Here is a 19,328-nt window from a genome sequence, read left to right as displayed (position 1 = left end):
AAAATAATATTTGGATTATGCTGCAGATTAAAATTTTTGAGAATAACTTGAATCACAAGCATAACAGCTATTTCAATACTAGATGAAGTAAAATTCTACTGGACGCTAGAAGCACTGTTAAGGAAACTAAAGTTTACATATTTTGCATGCATGACACAAGCAATATTTTTTTATAAAATATCCTATTATAACAATAGTTTTTTGATATAATTTTTTAAATGCAGAAGCAGACTAAGTTCATTCTTAGTGATGGTGGCACAGTGGTTAGAATGTAGAACTGTAACAGAGCCAAGGTGGCACAGTGGTTAAATGCAGCACTGCAGGCTACTGCTAGATCAGCAGGTCAGCGGTTCAAATCTCACCGGCTCAGGGTTGACTCAGCCTTCCATCCTTCCGAGGTGGGTAAAATGAGGACCCAGATTGTTGGGGGCAATATGCTGACTCTCTGTAAACCGCTTAGAGAGGCCTGAAAGGCCTATGAAGCGGTATATAAGTCTACTGCTATTGCTATTGCTATTGCTACTTCTGCTGGCTGACTACAATTTGGCAGTTTGAATCTCACCAGGCTCAAAGTAGACTCAGCCTTCCATTCTTCCGAGGTTGATAAAATGAGGACCGAAATTGTTGGGGGCAATATGCTGACTCTGTAAACTGCTTAGAAAGGGCTGTAAAGCACTGTGAAGCAGTACATGTAAGTCTAAGTACTGTTGCTATTCTAATCTCAAAAATAAACTGGCTTATCATTCTACTAAAATGTGCCATAGTAGGAGCACATTTTTGCTGTTTGCTGCAAGGACACTAGCCAGATGAATACTGCTCCTCTACGGCTAATGTGCCAGGGGTGGATTCTGGCAGTCACTACTGCCGGTTCACTCATTTTCATGCCATGCACATGTGCGCTTGATGCATGCTGCATGCACATGTGCAGTGCAATTAAAATTGTTCTGTGCATGCACAGGACTGAAAAATAAGATGGCGGTGCCTATGGCGCCACCCAGAGAACTGGTTCGGCTGTGTGGCAGGCATGGGTCACTGCCAGTTCCAGTGATCCAGGCTGCCAAACCACTACTGGTTCAGTCGAACCGGGCCGAACTGGTAGGAATCCACCACTGTAATGTGCGTCTTATGGTCTGGTGCATCTTATAGTGCAAAAAAAAATAAATGGTAAATAGCCTCAAGCAAACCTTTGTGCACCCATACATTTTTAGACTTTTTTTTTCTTTGAAAGGACAAATGATAAGGCTATTTCTGTTAGCATTTAATCCAGAAAATTTTCACTGAGAAAATTCCTAGAAAAATCCATGGTGAAATTCTTTTATAACGTTATTATTTTCATTCGTACACCCACCACCCATCGTCTCCACTAGTTACAAATGTAATGGAAATGTAAAGGGAAAATATAGAATGTAAATTTCAGATATTGGGATTATGTTTCCATGATATATTCATTTAATGAGTGGTAGTATTCAAGTGAATTTATTATTTATTCTGTTATGCAAACATAGAAATAAAAGTTGTTATTGTGTTTCATTATGAAGGTGATCATTGAAATACCTTAAATTTAATTATAAGTACAAATTAGTAATTTTACTGCTGAATAATCTCTTCTTCCCCAAGAATATTCTTGGGTATAATATGGTAACAAATAACCACAAAAGTTTACATTGTTTTGGTTTCATTCTTGGGATCATGAAGTTCAAAGCCTTTATCATCATTGTATAGAACAAAATTGTTGTAGCTTCTACTGGTGCAGTCCATAGAAAAATACAAGACATTTATTTCCAATTCATTTTAGAAGCACATATGAAAACTTCAAACTACGAATGTAGCAGCTGAATAAGCTACAAAGTAAATAGTTAAGACAAAAATGAGAAATATGATTTTTTTTCTCCATAGTCATTGTGTATTTCCCAAAATCTTAGACAGCGCTGCAGTTCCAATATACAGTATATTGTGGGCACCAGTTTGAAAAGCTTGCCCCAAAGATATTCTGTGTGTGTGTGTGTGTTTGTGTGTGTGTGTGTGTGTTCATATACATGTATCTGTACATGTTTCTGTATATTTAAATAGTTGTATTTCATCAAATTCTAGAAAATATTTTTAAAGGAAGCTAACTTAAAACTGATATGATTATAAAACAAGTTAAATTTTGCCTGTGTTCATCTGAGCATATCTCTATATATGTGTTGTGTTTGTTCATGCACACTCTTTATTGTCTCTTTTTTAAAAAAACTAGCAGCTTGTATTTTCCAATGTCTTCGATATTTCAGATAGATGTAAAAATAATTTGTGTAGCAAATATTAAATCTTCTAAAGCCTCACACTAAATTAAGTAAAGCACTGCTTACGTGCAGTTAAGACTACAGTCTGAAGGAAGAAATTTCCTCCACACAATAGAGATTAAATACACTGTGTGCATACTGTATTCTTTTACTCGGTCTTCAGCATTCTGAATAGGAGCTCTGCTAGTTTTTATCTTGAGCAGCTTTTTCTTGATGATTTTCATGCCTGCTTTTACCTACCCAAGTGGCAGTGACACCAGCTTTTACCGAAGCCTTATTACCCTTAAAAGAGCAATTTGGTTGGTTGCACGGCTATTAGGATCAGACAGTGAGGCTTAAAGCTGTCAATGCAACTGCTTCTCATCTGTTCTTTATCCCTTCTCTCTCTCTCTCTCTGTCTTTCACCCTCCACAATCATGACATCTTTTCTCTTTTCTACTGGACATTGGCATTAATGTTTTTATCATTCTCAATCACACTCACAGTGAATGCTGAGGAATCTATTTTCGCTGAAGCCAAAGTGAGAAGCAAGAAATTCTTTTACAGATCTTCTAGAATCAGCAGTGCTGCCTGCACGTTGTGGATGGGAGATGCTAGATCAGAGGAAAACGTGGCATTCCTCAGGGCTACATCACTAGATGTTACCTCAGAATGGCAAAGCCTTTCCTTCTGCTGCTTTTCACCTGATTAATAATTATTTTCCAACCAAATGGAAAATGGAGAAAATAAGGGGGGAAATGTAAGGGGGCAAAATTGTGGAAAATAACTTGTGGAAATGCTATCATCAGAAAGACAGAGGGAAAATACAGTGCTTGAACTTCTTTTTATTTTGATGTTGCTCTTCTCCGAATCAACTCTTACCAAGCTAAGCAGGACCAAAGGCAAGCACTGGAAGGGGGGTAAGTGATAAAAAGTTTCATAAGCGTTGTCTGTTGGAAATCTTGAATGGCATTATCTGCCACAGTACTAATAAATATGCTTCTTTAAAGGTTTTCATTTCCCTCCGTACTTCAAAATAATTAAGTGGAACTGAATTGCCTGCGTGTTTTAATGTGTAAAGCTTTGGTTTTTAAATGGAGATTATGAATTTAAATAATAACAAACATGCATGGGAGTCACTGGAAGGAATATATATATGTGTGTATATACATACACACACACACACATACATACATATATGCATACATACATACATACATACATACTACGGCAGTATTGCCCAACACATAACCAATATATATAAATAAATAAATAAATAAATCATTTTGTGTGTTGTTCCAATGGAAAAAAGAGCACTTCAGCCTGCTCAACAGATAACATTATTAGTACATATTATGAAATTATTAGACAGATATTTTTGAGAATATGACTCTTAAAGAAATGCAGCACCAGCATTACTGACAGGCTGATGGACTGTATCATTGTTGATGTATTAATAAATATAAATTTCATTAACTTCATTGAATTTCTTTTTGCTGTGCTAACAGAAAGATACTTACTGCTTTTAAGAACTGTTTTTCTTCCTTCCTTGTAAACTTGGAAGAGTACTTATTATATACAAGATCTGTATATTTCACCAAATATAACCCTTTACTTAAATTTTAATTTTCTTTCCCAAAGGAAGATTTTATGGAGAAGCATGTTGGAAATAGAAACAAGTGATATTGAAGTATGGCTGTGAATGTTAATTCTGCAATATCAATACTTTGGAAAATGTGTTTGTGTTAAATGTTTGACAGCATTTTTTTTACTTCCCAACTGTTCTCTCTGTAATTGTTTCCTGATATTGTTGATTGGATGCACCCCATGACTTATGTTTCTCCTAAGTTGATTTCTGCTTTAATAGCACTTTCCATTTTCCTCTTCTGTCAGTATTGTGATCTGAGGTTAAAGAGTAACATCAACATTAAGAAGTTTTAATAATTCATCACAATGTCTCAGCAGGAGACTCCCATTCCACCCTGCTTCCTCCTCCCTTCCCTTTCATCACATGAAAGCCTTTACAAACCATCCACGTGCTGTACCTTCAAGGGAATTGTTTCAGCAGGAAATTAGCCTGAACTGTGTAAAAGCATAAAGTAGCCAAAAGATTATGGATCTCTGTCCTTTCTTCTTTATGCTAGCAAAATTATGTTCAACTTGTGATAGTTTCTCCAATGCTATAATATTATATCCATTGGATGCTTATGCACATGTACCTACTGAGTCCCTATTTTCTGTTATCCAGCAGGAAGTAGAAGAAAGGTATGTATATGTTTGGTGTGTGTGTGTGTGTGTGTGTCTATGCATGTGGGTGTATGTATACACCCACATGTACACACATATGTACAATACAAGTAATTGTTAGGTCATATAGTAATTTATGCCAAACTATTTTACACAACAGATAATAGTTCTGCCTTCTTATAGATGTCCATACAAATATGGAATCTCAAGATTTTAGATGTTAGTTATTGATGAGACAAATAAGTTATTGCTTGATGGTTATAGTTAGGTATAAAGCATTGTGTGTTTTTCCATAGTTTTTCTTGTTGTCAGCATTTGAGTATTTCAGTATGAAAAGATTGTGTATATTTGTTGTGATGCATGATGACAGATTTTGTCTGAGATAAATCCTATGATAAAGAAACAAATTGAATTCCTTCCTTCCTTCCTTCCTTCTTTCCTTCCTTCCTTCCTTCCTTCCTTCCTTCCTTCCTTCCTTCCTTCCTTCCTTCCTTCCTTGACAGGCATATCTTCTGTATGAAGAAAATTAATGGGATCAAAGAGGCCCATCTTAACCTACTCCATAGAAGTTGACTAACACATATATAGTCAGTTTCCAAGACACTGTAACATGTCTTGTTTCCTTCAAATAAATCTATTAAATGAGACTATGAGACTAGCTTTGTTAACTATGAGTAGTTGGTAGGATTAGAACAATGCAACCATTAATTTATTAATCAAATTGATATGGCTGTCTATGTCATGGAACAATTCTAGATGGTGTACACTCCAATATATAAAACATTGTTAACTAAAACCATTATAAATAACTTAAACGTTAAAAGCTATAAAAGCAGAACTCAAAAAGAAAAGGAAAATAATAGAGAGGATATCAATAATAAAATACTCCAAAAAGATCATATATATATATATATATATATATATATATATATATATATATATATATATATATATATATATATATATATATATATATATATATATATATATATATATTAAAACATTTAATAAAAGTAAAAAATGCCAAAACAAGATGGTAGCCCAAACTTCCACTAATGCCCAAATGTTCTTCAAAAAAAAAAAGTTTTGATATCCTTGTGAAAAGCCAGCAATTTGGGAGTCAAAGAAACCTTATAGAGTAAGATATTCCATCTGGTTGGGGACATTACCAAGAAGGACAATCTCTGGCTCAATCCTCTTAACTCATATGGGCTGGGAATCAAACACAACTCCTCCAGAAAACATTACAGGACCGGTGAATTTGAGTTATAGGAGGCAATCCTGAATATACATAGAAACTATGCCATATTGGGCTTTTGAAATATAAACCAGCAATATTAACTTATTATATATGAAAAAACAGCAATCTATTAAAAGCCATCCCTATTATTGCACTAGTAAAAACTCAGTGTTGTTTGAAATTATTTATCTCTTGTTTTCTGTTGAAGACTTTCTATATTTTGGCGAAATGTTGTAGATTAAATATGTAAAAAAAAATTAATGTAAAAAAAACCTAATAGAATTGTCTAATAGTCATTATTTGGGAAGGGGAGGGGTAATTAGCTTTTCATTGCCTCTAGATAAATTAGATAAATTTTTCTGTCTAGGCCATGTTGTATAATGGTCTCTAGGGATTTTTATATCCCTGCATGCACACAAAAAACTGAAATTATTATTATTTAATTAAAAAGAGAGTAATAACATAGTGACAGCTGATAAACGGAAATCCCAATAGAATAGTATACTTTCATACAATAAAATACATGGATCCAATTTGAATGGAATGCTGAGACAAATCCGACTCTCTTTAAAAGATTTTAAAAGAGTCCTGCAAATCATTTAAGAGGAAATACATGCCTTCATTTTGTAAACAATTCATATTTCATCAGGACACAGAGATACTTTATGTTTATGTGTTTGTGTGCATTGCATATGTGTGTGTGTGTGTGTGTGTGCGCACAATATGTGCAAGAGTTTATATGTATTCCTACTAGTTTGTTGCAAAATGAAAAAATTAAAAGAAAACTAGAGAGTAAGAGGTGAGTAAGTTGATCAATGGTGGAGAATGTAATCTTGTGGCAAACAAAGAAATTTTCAATATATGTCCTAATATTTAGAACAGTGTTTCTCAACCTTGGTGACTTTAAGTCCTGTGGACTTCAACTCCCAGAATCCCCCAGCCAGCTCTGCTGCCAAGGTTGAGAAACACTGATTTAGAACCTGTAAATAGGATAAATTAGGAACTGTATGAGGATATAAATACAAATAATATAAAGAACAGAAAATGTGCCTGTGTCTTGCGACTTTTTCCCATAAGAGTCAAAAGTAATTGGGCAATAATTATATCCCTCTTCTTGTTTAGTGGATGACTGTTTTTGCCATTAACTGCCAAAACAGATTTGTGGAAAAGTTCCCAAATGCAAGCTCGCCATCGGTTTATCTCTTGGTGGTAGAGGAACAGCATGGAATTACCTTACGGATAAGTATGAAAACTGCCAGCATATACTGTTCCTTGATTTGAGGGTTTATTTTGGTTCTTTGAGTTTTTGGTTTTGCTGCTGTTTTATCTTGTTCCATTTTAACAATTTGTAACTTGGCTGCTTGTGGTATTTGTAAGATGCTTTCATTCTTTTCTTTGGAGGGGAAATAACTGGATTTATATTTCTCAAATAATACTTATGATGAGGGGTATTCATAAGCTTCAGGCAGCCAGGAAATATAGGAGTGGGAAAGGAAGGAATAGAATTAATATTGCCAATTTGCAATGCAGTGTTCGGTATTCAGACTGAATCTTGCTCTGAAAGAAAGCGGATACTCCTTCATTCTGAAATAATATTGCAGGATATGGGTTTTCTAGACAATGACTTATCCTTTCATTTTTTTAATTTCTACAGTCATTCTATTAATAATATTCAGTCATATCAAGGTAAAACAAAGTTCTATTTTTAATTGTATGCACATTCCGCAGTTCTGTGTATGATACACTTTAATACTTTGGAGAATACAATAAATGTAAACTATAAGATATGAAGTAATTTCATTGCTGGAGAATATGAAAATAATTCAGCAGTATTATTGAAAGCCAGTAGTTGCTTTTTTTTGTCAAGCACCTAAGTAAAAAAAAAAAGATCATTATTTACACTGAAGTATCAATGTGAAGAGTCAAGGAAGAGCAGCTTATCTGAGAGACACCCTTTATCTGATTACATCAGCCTGCCCCATTAGATCTGGCAGAGTGGCATGTTGTGGGTACCATAAGCTAAGAAACTTCATTTGATGGCTACCAGGAGATGTGGCTTTTCTGCTGCAGTGCCCGCCTTATGGAACATTCATACCCTAGAAATTAGACTAATTCCATCTCTTTTCATCTTCCAAAAATCCCTTAGTCTTGGCTACTTTGTCAGGGCTCCCAGGCAACTGGAAAGTTGCTCCATTGTTAAGGTGGCAAATTTTATCCTCCCTCTCTCTCCTGTGATTCGTATCTTTCACTTTTATGATATTATTAATAAGGTTTTTTATCTTGCACATTTTTGTTTTTATTGTTTCTTTCTGTTCAGTCAGATAGGTTGCTATATAAATTTGACTATTACTACTGCTATATGAGGCTAGAAACTATGAAAGTGTGAGTTGTAGCCCAACTTGGGTGACCGTGGGCCAGTCACTTTCTCTGTCTCTAAAAAACCTTGCCAAGATAACTGCAGAGATTTGCCAAGGCAGTCTGATTCTTTATCTAGGAATCAGACATGATTAAAAGGAAGGGGGAAAACATGAAGTTTTTATCACAGTCAACAGAAAATAAAATATCTTCCTGCCTTGAAGTACACATGGGATAATTATGTGATTTTTTAAAAATTGAGTTATATTGATATAACTCAATTTATATCATATATATATGATACTCTGGAATTCCTTCCCAATGGAGGTCAGGTCTGCTTCTTTCCTGTGAGGGTTAGGAGAACAGTCAAGATCTCCACTAATGCAAGAAGAGCGCATAATGTGATTGAAGATTGGAATTTATCAAACACAAGATTTGTTATTTTCTTTCTTGAAAATTTTAATAATACTATGGTGTACTATGGATAGGTTTATTTATTGTTTTTGAAGTGGTTCCTTCAAAATTGTTGGTCTCCCATAATCTTTAGGATTAGATTGTTGGTCTCCCATAATCTTGAAAAAAAAATAAGCAAATAAGCGAAGGTAGTATTAAAGTAAGCTGCTGCTAGGACATATAGCTCTAGTTAGGTAGGAGATAATTATGGTTTCAATCAAAAGAAAATCTCTGTATATCCTAAGAACTACATATTGCTATACTCATGGCCAGCATCATATACATTTGTTCACTACCATTTCCAATTATTTTTCAAACATTTATAAATATACTCCGAAAGGAGTACAAAGGGCAAGTCATCTTTCCACATTATAACAGGAAACTCCCAGCCCACAATACTGTTACACTACAATCAATAAATTTGTCTACTTCAGCATACTCAGTTGAACATTGATTTCTCTACCTTTTTTCTCTATTATTTCTTTCCCCTGTCTCCCATTCACAGATTCACATACCTACATATATTGTTTTATTTATTTATTTTTAAAGTGTATTCTAAGACTCAATTTTACCAGATCTATTTACCTTCACTCACCTTGCAGGCTTGCCATTATAGATGAGGGCAGTAACAGTAGTTCTCTTAACTTATTGAAAAGTTTCACAAGAGATCAGAAAGTTGCTAATTTTAATTCCTAAATCACTAGAAGATCATCTGATAAAGGAGATGACATGCTGTTCTAACCTCGTATTGATTTAAAATAGTCTCTCTCCCTTTTTCTTTTAACACTAAGCTCAGAATTTAAACAATATAGCATTATATGCATCAGAAAATTTCCTTCATGCTATTATAGAGGCTACAACAAAGAATATTCTCCAGGTGAAAATGCGTAGAAAAAAAGGATGTATGGATGCAAACAAAGTAAGGAAAATACTTTCAAGTCTACCACATAGAATGGGTATCCTAAATATGCTTATGAATGCAGGTTGTCCTCAACTTACAATCACAATTGGGCCCACAATTTGGCTCATAAGTTGCCTCAGTCATTCATTAAATATGACACACACATGACTGCCTTGCTTGATGACTGTATTCTCAACTCCTACATTACAATCATTAAATGATTACATTCAGGGAGTGGAAGAGGCCCTGGGAGGTTTGGAACCCACTGGCATGCAGAAACTTGCCATTGACTGGGAGGGCTTGGCCATCTAGGCCCACTGGTATATGGGCCTTGTCCCCCATTCTATCATTCCCAGAAGGTTTTGTCCTTCTCTTGGTTCCACCATCTCCTGAAAGGCTTGCGTCTTTCATCTCCCCATCACTTCCCCAGAAGGCTTGGTCTTTCTCCCTGCCCCATCTCTGTCCTGGAAGCCTTGGGCTTTCCCCTGCCAAATTTCACAGGCTCATGTATTTTCCCACTCTGATCAGTGTTGACAAGAATGCCCAGCCAATGCAAACTACAGCTACTATGGAAAAGATAGAAAAAGCCCCTGAATTTTGTGAGAACTGGTGATCACAATGTTTCACAATGTTTTTGAATATAGAAAAAGCCTCAAAATATTGCAAAGATTGGTTACTTGTCTTGCAATATTTCTTAAGGCTAGAAAGCACCTCAAAGAGGTGGGATGGGGATAGGCTGGTTTCCTTTGCCAGTGGACCTAGCTGGCAGAGGCCTCTGTGGTGAATACTTGTAGCAGTCCCATGACTGTAAGAAAGGTGCAGCAAGAAGCACCCACATTTTTGTCACATAATCACAGGGCCATTGGAATGGTTGAAACTTTGGGAGGAAGTTGTATGTCCCTTCATTTAGCATCATTGTAATTTCAAATATCACTAAATATATGGTGATTGTAAGTTGAGGATTGCCTCTAGTGAACATTCTCACTCCTGTTATTATAGTTAACAAGTATGCATTAAGGTTTTAATAGTATAGGAGAGTACTATGTTAATAGTATAGGAGAGTATAATGGAATCTGTAGATGACTAGCTTGATAAAAAAAATTGAGCACATCTAAGGGCTTAAATTCTAAGTTGAAATAAACTTGCAGTTCCTTCAGAATTTAATTGCTTGCTATAAAAGACAAGTTGCTTTACCCATTTAATTTCCTAGGTAATTGGCTATAGGATAGCTTTGTTCTTCTCTACTGATTAACTTTTTCTCTACTGATTCATATATTTCTATAGGGTTATTGTCTGGAATTATCTCATCTTCTAATCTAGATAACTTTAGTACATTCCCTTTTTGCATTTTGCTTGCTTAATTGTTTATTAAAACAGGCTTAGAAGAAGTAAAAGTAATTTGGGGGAAAAGAAAAGAAAATCTGCAAAATTTCATTAGGATGGAAAATGAATGTGAGAATGTAGCTTTGGAACAGTTATAAAGTATTATCATGCTAGAGAATCAGCAGGCAAAAGCAATGTTCCTTAATTAGTATGACATGTAAAGCAAATATTTTTTTAATGAAAGTGTGCCATTAAATGTTTGAAAATTTCAAAAGTTATAAATAACGAAATACTTAAATATGGACATTGAACTGTTAAGGAAAAATAATGCAAGTAGTTTAGTTTCATATTTTTTACTTTTTACTAATTTTTCAAATTGCAGTTAGTGTGGCTAATAAATACTCTGTCAACATTTCATTATTTGAGGGTACTTATCTCAGCAAAAAATTGTCTGCAGTGATTAATCTTGACAAAAATAAGACATCAAATGTTAATAATAAAAACTTTATTTTTTCATTGTTCGACTCAGATTCTTTTAACCATAGGTTCATTATGAAATGTTATTTTACAGCAACCCATCCAGTACTCATCCAAGACAACAAAACAGGTACATTGGATGCTATGCTAAGTGAACATTAAGACATATACTGTAGCTCTCCAATATCCCAAAGTAGAGAGGTTGTCAATATCTTGTCAATTGCCTTACCTGTTCTGTTATGGACAAGCAACAAGAAATATAGGCTATCCCCAATTACATTTGTCTAAATGAATTACATGAACGCTTTAAAAATTGGAAGAAAAAAAAAGCTAACATAGGAAAAAATACTACTGTATGCCTTTTCCAAATGCAAAGGGAGAACTTATTAGCTTTCTAGTTTCAGATAGTTTGCAACTCTATGCACAACATATACATTTTTGGTAATATTATGCATGGCTTTAAATATTATTATACTTAGACTAGACTTTAAAGATATACTAGATGTTATAGTCTCAAGTTCTTGGGCTTAGTGAATAGATCAGGTACCAATCATGTTCACCTATCTCGCTAAGCTAAATTCTGATTTGGTTAGCTCTGTTTTATCATGTTGTACAAGCCATCAACTTGTGTGTATAAAGTACAGTTTAGCAAATTTTATTTTAAAACAATAGCCAAACCTAACCCCTGGAAGCTTATGGGATATTTTGATGACTGTACTCTAAACATGGCAAAATGGAAATAAACAAGTGCTTATTTTTTCCTCTTCTCTCTCTCTCGTTTCTGATTTAATGAAATTAAAATATCTTATTAAAAGGCTTTGTACCATGTATTCCAACCTCATTGTGTAATGAATATTGTACAAGGCAAGCAGAATTCTGGAGAATTGTTTTGAATTTGAGTATTTTAGATCCAACAAATTATTATTAGTATTTATATTTCTTCTTAAAGATTTATACACTTGTTAATGCCGCATTGTGATTGCCTGATTAGATTCCAAACCTTCTAAACTTGTATGATGTATGAACAAAGTGTAATTTTTGCTGCTTATTGGTAATTCCTAGCTTTGATCCTATAAACTTTCAACTTAAGATTTATAATTGGTTGATGTAGCTGTTATTTATATAAATTGAAAGTATTTGCTACGCATATGGTTTGCACTAGACAATACAGAAAGCAATTTGTTTATATACATATTGTAGTAGAAGAGGAAACAGAAAAGAGACTATTTAACCTAGTTACAAAAAACCATTAGAATGGGATGAGATGAACCTGTCTTGCAAGCAAATTACAAAGTTTAAGTGCAGCTATCAGTAATATTTTATTAATCCCATCTAAATACATTTATAGGTCACTGAATACACAAAACACATCCCAAAACAATCTCAAAATGAACATAGGATTATACCATGAAAGTTGAAAGATAGGAGTTGTACAATATTATGGAATCAAATGAAGGTGGGATAACCTGTTTTAGAGATGTCAAACCCAATGAGAATTATATACACAAAAGGAAATGGAGTATTGATCCAGAATCTAAAATTAATATTATGAATCAAAAAGCTTATGCCTTTAGAATACTAATCAATCTAATATATTTTCTCTGTATGATCCCTAATATGTGTTTAATGCATCAGTTCACTTTTACAGTTAGCTCTGAATTGTTTCCATTGGAAATGCCTACAATATAAACACCAAGACGATCATTCATACACACACACACACAATGCATAGATATGTACACTTGCACCATTTGAGAATATATTATTACAGTATATAATACTTGTAGAGTTGTTAAAAAGTTTGATTCTTTTCCCAAATATGAATGCATATAGAATGTAAATGAACATTTATATTGATTATTTACTCCTTCCTATAGATACTAATAAATATAAATCTCCAAGTCAAATTATACATACATACTTACCGTACATGCATGCATGCATACGTTTGTGTGTGTATGTCCGTGCGTGCATGCATACATCCATGTATACATACATACATACATACATACATACATACATACATATATATATATATATATATATACACACACATACATACACACATACATACATACATACATACATACAATATGTGTGTGTGCATATACATATGCACACACACAAATCAGAGGTATGTAAGTATACATTTATTCAATAATCATGGTGCACTGTCTATTCATTCATACAGGAATGAAAATTGAAAAATACAGAAATATTTTTCCAGATAAAAAGCAATTTGAAGGAAACATCAGAATGACTGATGCTGGTGCTGTACTACAAGATTATTTGTTTCTCTGATATACTTTTCCTCAGTTCCATTAATTTAAGGCATTTGCTACCTGCCCCATGAAACCTCTATGATTTAGTTACAGTAGATAAAAATGATCTTAATATTTAGAGGAGTATTTAGAAACAGTATTTGAGTATAAAGAAAACACAAAGCAAGGAGAAATATGAAGAATATCTCATTCTAGTTTTCAAGCATCCATGTAGATTGGGAGCTGTACTTTCTTTTAAGTTGTATATAACTATAGATGTCAATTTCACCCTCAAGATGATAGAGTACTGTTTGAAGATAGTAGGCAATTGTTATCCATTCAGCAGCTACACAGTTTGATGAGTCCACCTACTACTATTTTCACTCTGATATACAATCTTGTTCTGTAAATCACCAGGCAATTGTACTACTCTCAAGGATTTATCTCTGCCTAAGCCTCAGAAAGTTCTGTTTGTACACTAGTGTCAATACGCTGTGACAGACTTTAGAGTCCCTGAGTTCATAAAAATATAGGAATGTACTTTGATGACCCATGCAGAGATGAAGATGGATAAGGAAAATAAAAGAACTTTCTTGCTTTATAAATTTGGAATATGACCGTGCCAGGTCCAGTGGTATGTGTAGTGTGTACTAATTTTGTAGTATACAGTATGTACTTGTTTGTTTAAAGTTGTCATTACTGTTTTAAGTACTATATGCATAATTTGTTGGTAAATTACACTTTAAAGTAGTAAGAATAGGTGTCTGAATTAGCATTCATGTCCAGACCTGTTTTCTATTTAATTAGAATTGCATACAATCTGCTCTTTATCACTTCAGAGAATGATGCCACCTTCTGCCATTTGATTAAATCATACTACGTGGTTACATACCACACTATGCCAATAAGCCTGCCATACAGCAGTTAGGGTAGTCATCTTATCATGCAATGCAGTAATTCTGGCAGTATGCACAGAAAGTCATTATGCAGAGTGACATGAAAGCTGTGTGAAGGTGGCACTAATGATAGTATTTCAGGTAACAATTAAATGGTACTCTATTTTTGAAACCAACAGATAGAGATGAAGCATGAATGTCATGAATATCATACTGAATATCATATGTAATATCTGCTATGTGATATTATAGCAACCTACTTTCAAAAATAATGTTTTTTTAAAAAAAATGAATATTATATATGTAGTTATATTTGTTTTTCTACCAGATCAGTGATGATGGCTCTAAAACAATATCCTTCATTTTCTATTAAAGCTTAGTGACTGGGGCTCAAATGTGCATTTTGAACTCTGGGCAATAAAATTTTTAAGAGATAAGAAGCTTTTTCTATTTCAGGCTTGCCATTAGTTTGAATAATGCATAAACAAAGGAAAAGGTTTGAAGTACTACTAAGGATCACCAGTATAGCTTCAATTAAATTATACATCATTATCACAGCTGCCAAGACTGATGTGGGATTTTAGCCTCAGATCTCACCAAAACGTTCTATGTAGCTGTCTTGTCTAATTTTTTTTTATTTCAAAGCAACCAACAACTCTCCTTGCAAAAGGGAGAAAATTAAAATGAAAAAACCTGGTTTCAGAAACATGCCGAACACAATGTGGTTAATCATTGTTGTATTTGCTATGTCAACAGTCAAGCAGTAAGGGAAAAGACTTCCAACTCTATTGCATCAAAATGAAACCTAAGGGAGGAATCAAACCTTAGTGTGTCATGACATATTTCATTCTTAATGAAATAAAGGCCTACATGTTATTTCTGTTACTGAAGCAATGAGTTGTATCAGACAAGCAAAGCTTTGTTAAACTTCTCATTGTTCTTCCTTAATGTACATTTTCAAATTGCTTTTTTTATGGTTTAGAAATATTTTTTAATGTTCATATTAAAAAAGCAAGAGTTAATACACATTTTTGCTCAACTTCTGTCATGTTTATGACAAATAATATCCCCCCTCTAGATAGGATCAACAGCCAAATTTCCCTAAAAGTAATAATCAATTTTCCAACAACATTTGCTATCACATTTTGCTAGCCATTCAATTTTCAAAGATCTCTCACAAACTCTATGAAAGAGACAAAATTTATGAAAAGAAAAACTTTAATGAAATTTTTTATTCTGACTGTCAAGCCATCCCCTTTAGTGCCAGCTCAAAATAGTGCTATTCTGCTCAGAATAGTACTATCCCCATTTTCTAAAACAAAAATCCAGATTAGAAGTTTTCCTTTATAAATTTAAAGTAGCTTTAAAAAAGAATGAACAATGTAAAGAACAAAAAAAAATACCCAGAAAAATATATTGACAGTAATAAAAAAGAAAATAACTTGGTATAATAGATATCATATAACTTTGAAATCTAAAATTTTGAAAAATTGAAATTTTCTCCCTTTTTAATGCTTTCATTTTTCCACAGTATGAATATTATATTTTTATAATTATAACAAGTCATGGTAGTTCAATTTTTGAACAATTAATTAAACCTAAACCTTGTATTGTAGTATAGTACTATCTTGTGATATATAGAATAATCTAATTCTTTATTCTAGCATTGCTCAAACAAACTCATGTTTGTTTCTTTGTTTTTATTGATAATACTGAACAGTTTGCTCTCTAAAAGTCTTTTCAAATATGATTAAAACTTCAGAGGATGCTAAAGCATTAGAAAAAGCAAAGATCATAACCAACATTTTATATTTGTTTTATATTACTGTCTTAGTAAAATCTATCTTTAAGTTGATGCATGCTGAATATGATCATTCTGAGATGCATCAAAAGTTTGCAATCACAGCAATCTAATTTACTTGAATAAGTTCTTAGAATCATTGAGATATTACATGTAAATGGAAATACCAAGTGTCTTGCACTTGTCAGTGAAAAAGTGCCTCAAGCTTCTTAACAAATGGAACTGTTATCTATATTTGGAAGCCTCATGACATATTAAAGTAGTTTATGAGGCACAATTTGTTTTGGTGGTCTGCTCTGATTTATGACATGCTATCTGCCACTGTTTCATCTGCGGTGGAATTTCTGTAATAAATGTTAGTAGCTGGACAGTGCTAAATGTGTTCTGTCTAAATCATTCCTTACTTATAACAAGTTTCAGTGTATATGAATCAAAGGTTGTTTATAGGTGCTGTCAGATTAATTCATCATTTGAAGCAGTTCTATCATTTCAAATGGGATATCAGAGACTTGTACCTCAGAGTGTTTAATACTCAAGCTAATATATATTTTAACTGTTAAAGTTATCATCATTGTTTTAACTGTAGTGAATTCAATACATTTAATATTCATTAATAATGTATACAATAATTTTTAAAAGCAAATATGTTAAGACTAGAGTTTTAGAGGAATAAGGAATACAATTTCTTTAATTTAAAATATTTTATATAAAAATATAGCTTAAAAATATGAGAGATATTCTGTTCCCTTTCCTGAACATGTTTTCTGTTCCCTTTCCTGATGAAAATGCACAGTAGCAGGACAAAGTCATGAATCTACTGGGAGCAAATACAAGTAGATAAAATATGACAACTGTATCTGGCATCATTGTCATCTGCCTTTCCAAACATGCAGGCCAATATTTTCATAAATATCAAATAAGCTTTCTCAGAACCACAGTTAAAACTATAATAGAACTTGATAATTAAAAGCTTAACCCACATTAACAGTGATCATCATCAAAGTGGTATAAGTATTAAATCAAACTATATAGAAATGCAAGCTTTTTTCTGTAAGATTTGAACACTATTTGTAAATCAATGGGAATTGGATATATGCCCTTCAAACCAGAATGTAAGTCTTTGAGAAGTTGAAAGGCAAAGCTCCTCTCCCACATTTGAAATTGGGATTCATTTACTATCTCATTACTAAATAATCTCCCCTAAAAAAGTTTTTAGGTCTGTGTCACAAGGAATTTTTTCTAAGGCTACATACAGTATATTGGTCCTGCAGGATTTTTCTCATTACTAATTATTTCCTTTCTCCTTTTTCTAGACTGAGAGAAATGCTTTTAGAATAACCATTTTGATTTTTTTAGAAAACCTGTGACTTTCTCTACCCAGAAGCCAATGTTGAGAGTAAAGATAAGATTGGACTTTCGTACTTTAGAACAACCATATTCTAATAATGACAATAAAAATAAATAACAATGTGTAGGTGGATCTACATTTTGTTGACTAGATTTTATTCATCAGATGTCATGATAAGTTTTTTTCAAATGCAAATTCTTTTCTTACTACTCAGAATCCCCATGTCTCAAATACCAATTGTACCATGGTTTAGTATGTCATATTGAATCCCAATGGTTAGAATTATAAACCATGATTTATACTTTGTCTTGTTTAAAAAATATTTAAAAATCTTGTCATATCATGAGTATGAATTCAATTTTTCTGTAAATTGAAATTCAGTGAATGCCATTCATTCACAATATAAAATTTCTTTGTTTTTTTCATAGTCATTTCTGAATCTTGCGCTTGACTTATTATACACATACACACACACACACCAGAATTTCTTTAATCTTTTACTCTTCTCATAAACTTTTCCATCGGTCTTTTTCCTACAGTTCTATAGATATGCAAATGTTTGTCTTGCTTCCTCATCCTATTCTCTTTAGTATTTACATAGATATTCTGTGCCAAATATAGTTCTTTTCTGTAAAAAGGTTTCAAAATCTGAGTAGTTTCCTAGGTCAACAGGAAAGATATAAAATAAACTATACAGGACTCTAAGGAATAACAGTATTAAATACAATTTTAATATTTTCATTTTCCTTTGTCAAAAAAGAAGTGACAAAGAGCAAGTTATAGCTCATAAAGATCTGATTTGTTGTTGAAATTATATGAAGTTCTTTGATTTATTTTAACAGTTAGGTGGCTCATAGTCACTTAATAACATGGTACCAGTTGTCATGCATACATCACATCTGCATCTGATGGCATAATTAGGAAGCAACGTCATCACAATTTCATAAACCAGATCCTACTCCTATGAAGAGACTAGAAGATTTTAAGAAACTAAAGTATTCATGAAATAATTTTAATTTATTCATTTATATACCACCCAACTCCCAGCTTGAAAGAGTAAGAAAATAAATATAGGTATTATTATTTTATTATACTACCAGGGTTCCAATAGTTTTATTTTGAACATAGAAGATACAGCCCTGCTGTCTCAAATACTATATAGAGACATAATTAGTATCTAAATTTCTCTCATTTTATATGGCTGCTACCCATGAGCACACTACAAAGCCATTTTGATTACAAATGCTTCTATTGATCTTCAGGATGCTTCAGAGAAAAATAGTTTTATTCTGTTTGACCACTCCTCATTTACAGTTTAGGCAACTTTCAGTAAAGGACTGGCTGTGCCTCAGCAAGAGTTATTCTTTTTATGAATTATGGGCATCGGTTGCTATCTTTCTTTCCATAACCTTCATACAATTGCACTGTGAAAATGGCTCTCCTTTGCTTCTATCTGACCATTTTTCAAGTAGGTTAATAGAGCTGTGGTAACAATATACCAAGCCATATTTCTTTCAACCAACAACTTTTCTACCATAGGACATTTCACAGTATTTAGCGAGGAACAAAAATCTATACTAACAATATTGACTTTGTTCTTTGGAAGGCTAGACAATGACAAATAGCACCTGAGAAGAATGCACATCCCTTCCTTTTATCCACTTTTGCACCCAATACTACAAGAGCAGCCCTTGTTTGTTTCAAAGCACTTAAATTAGTTTTTCTACAAGCATGCTGTGCTACTGAGTTATGTACATTTACTTTT

The 19,328-nt window shown here is 33.2% G+C and overlaps 1 protein-coding gene across 11 annotated transcripts in view; it reads left to right on the top strand.

The window, feature by feature from the left end:
• The first annotated feature begins 2,813 nt into the window (after positions 1-2,813).
• Positions 2,814-19,328, top strand: part of ROBO2 (roundabout guidance receptor 2) — a 688,225-nt gene continuing 671,710 nt past the window's right edge. For 6 of the 11 annotated variants that reach the window (XM_087721517.1, XM_087721514.1, XM_087721515.1 and 3 more), the window contains exon 1: positions 2,814-3,181. In XM_087721517.1, the coding sequence (XP_087577643.1) occupies positions 3,058-3,181 (124 nt within the window). In that variant the 5' untranslated portion in view covers positions 2,814-3,057. The remainder of the gene's footprint in view (positions 3,182-19,328) is intronic. The other 5 variants (XM_087721525.1, XM_087721520.1, XM_087721524.1 and 2 more) reach the window with 1 other exon arrangement.

Source organism: Thamnophis sirtalis, unplaced genomic scaffold, assembly GCF_051295495.1.
Source record: "Thamnophis sirtalis isolate CommonGarterSnake01/CBP01778 unplaced genomic scaffold, rThaSir2_p1.2 scaffold_8, whole genome shotgun sequence".
Taxonomy (NCBI): Eukaryota; Metazoa; Chordata; class Lepidosauria; order Squamata; family Natricidae; genus Thamnophis; species Thamnophis sirtalis.
The sequence above is the reverse complement of the archived record's forward strand: the minus strand, read 5'-3'. Positions and strand labels throughout refer to the sequence as shown.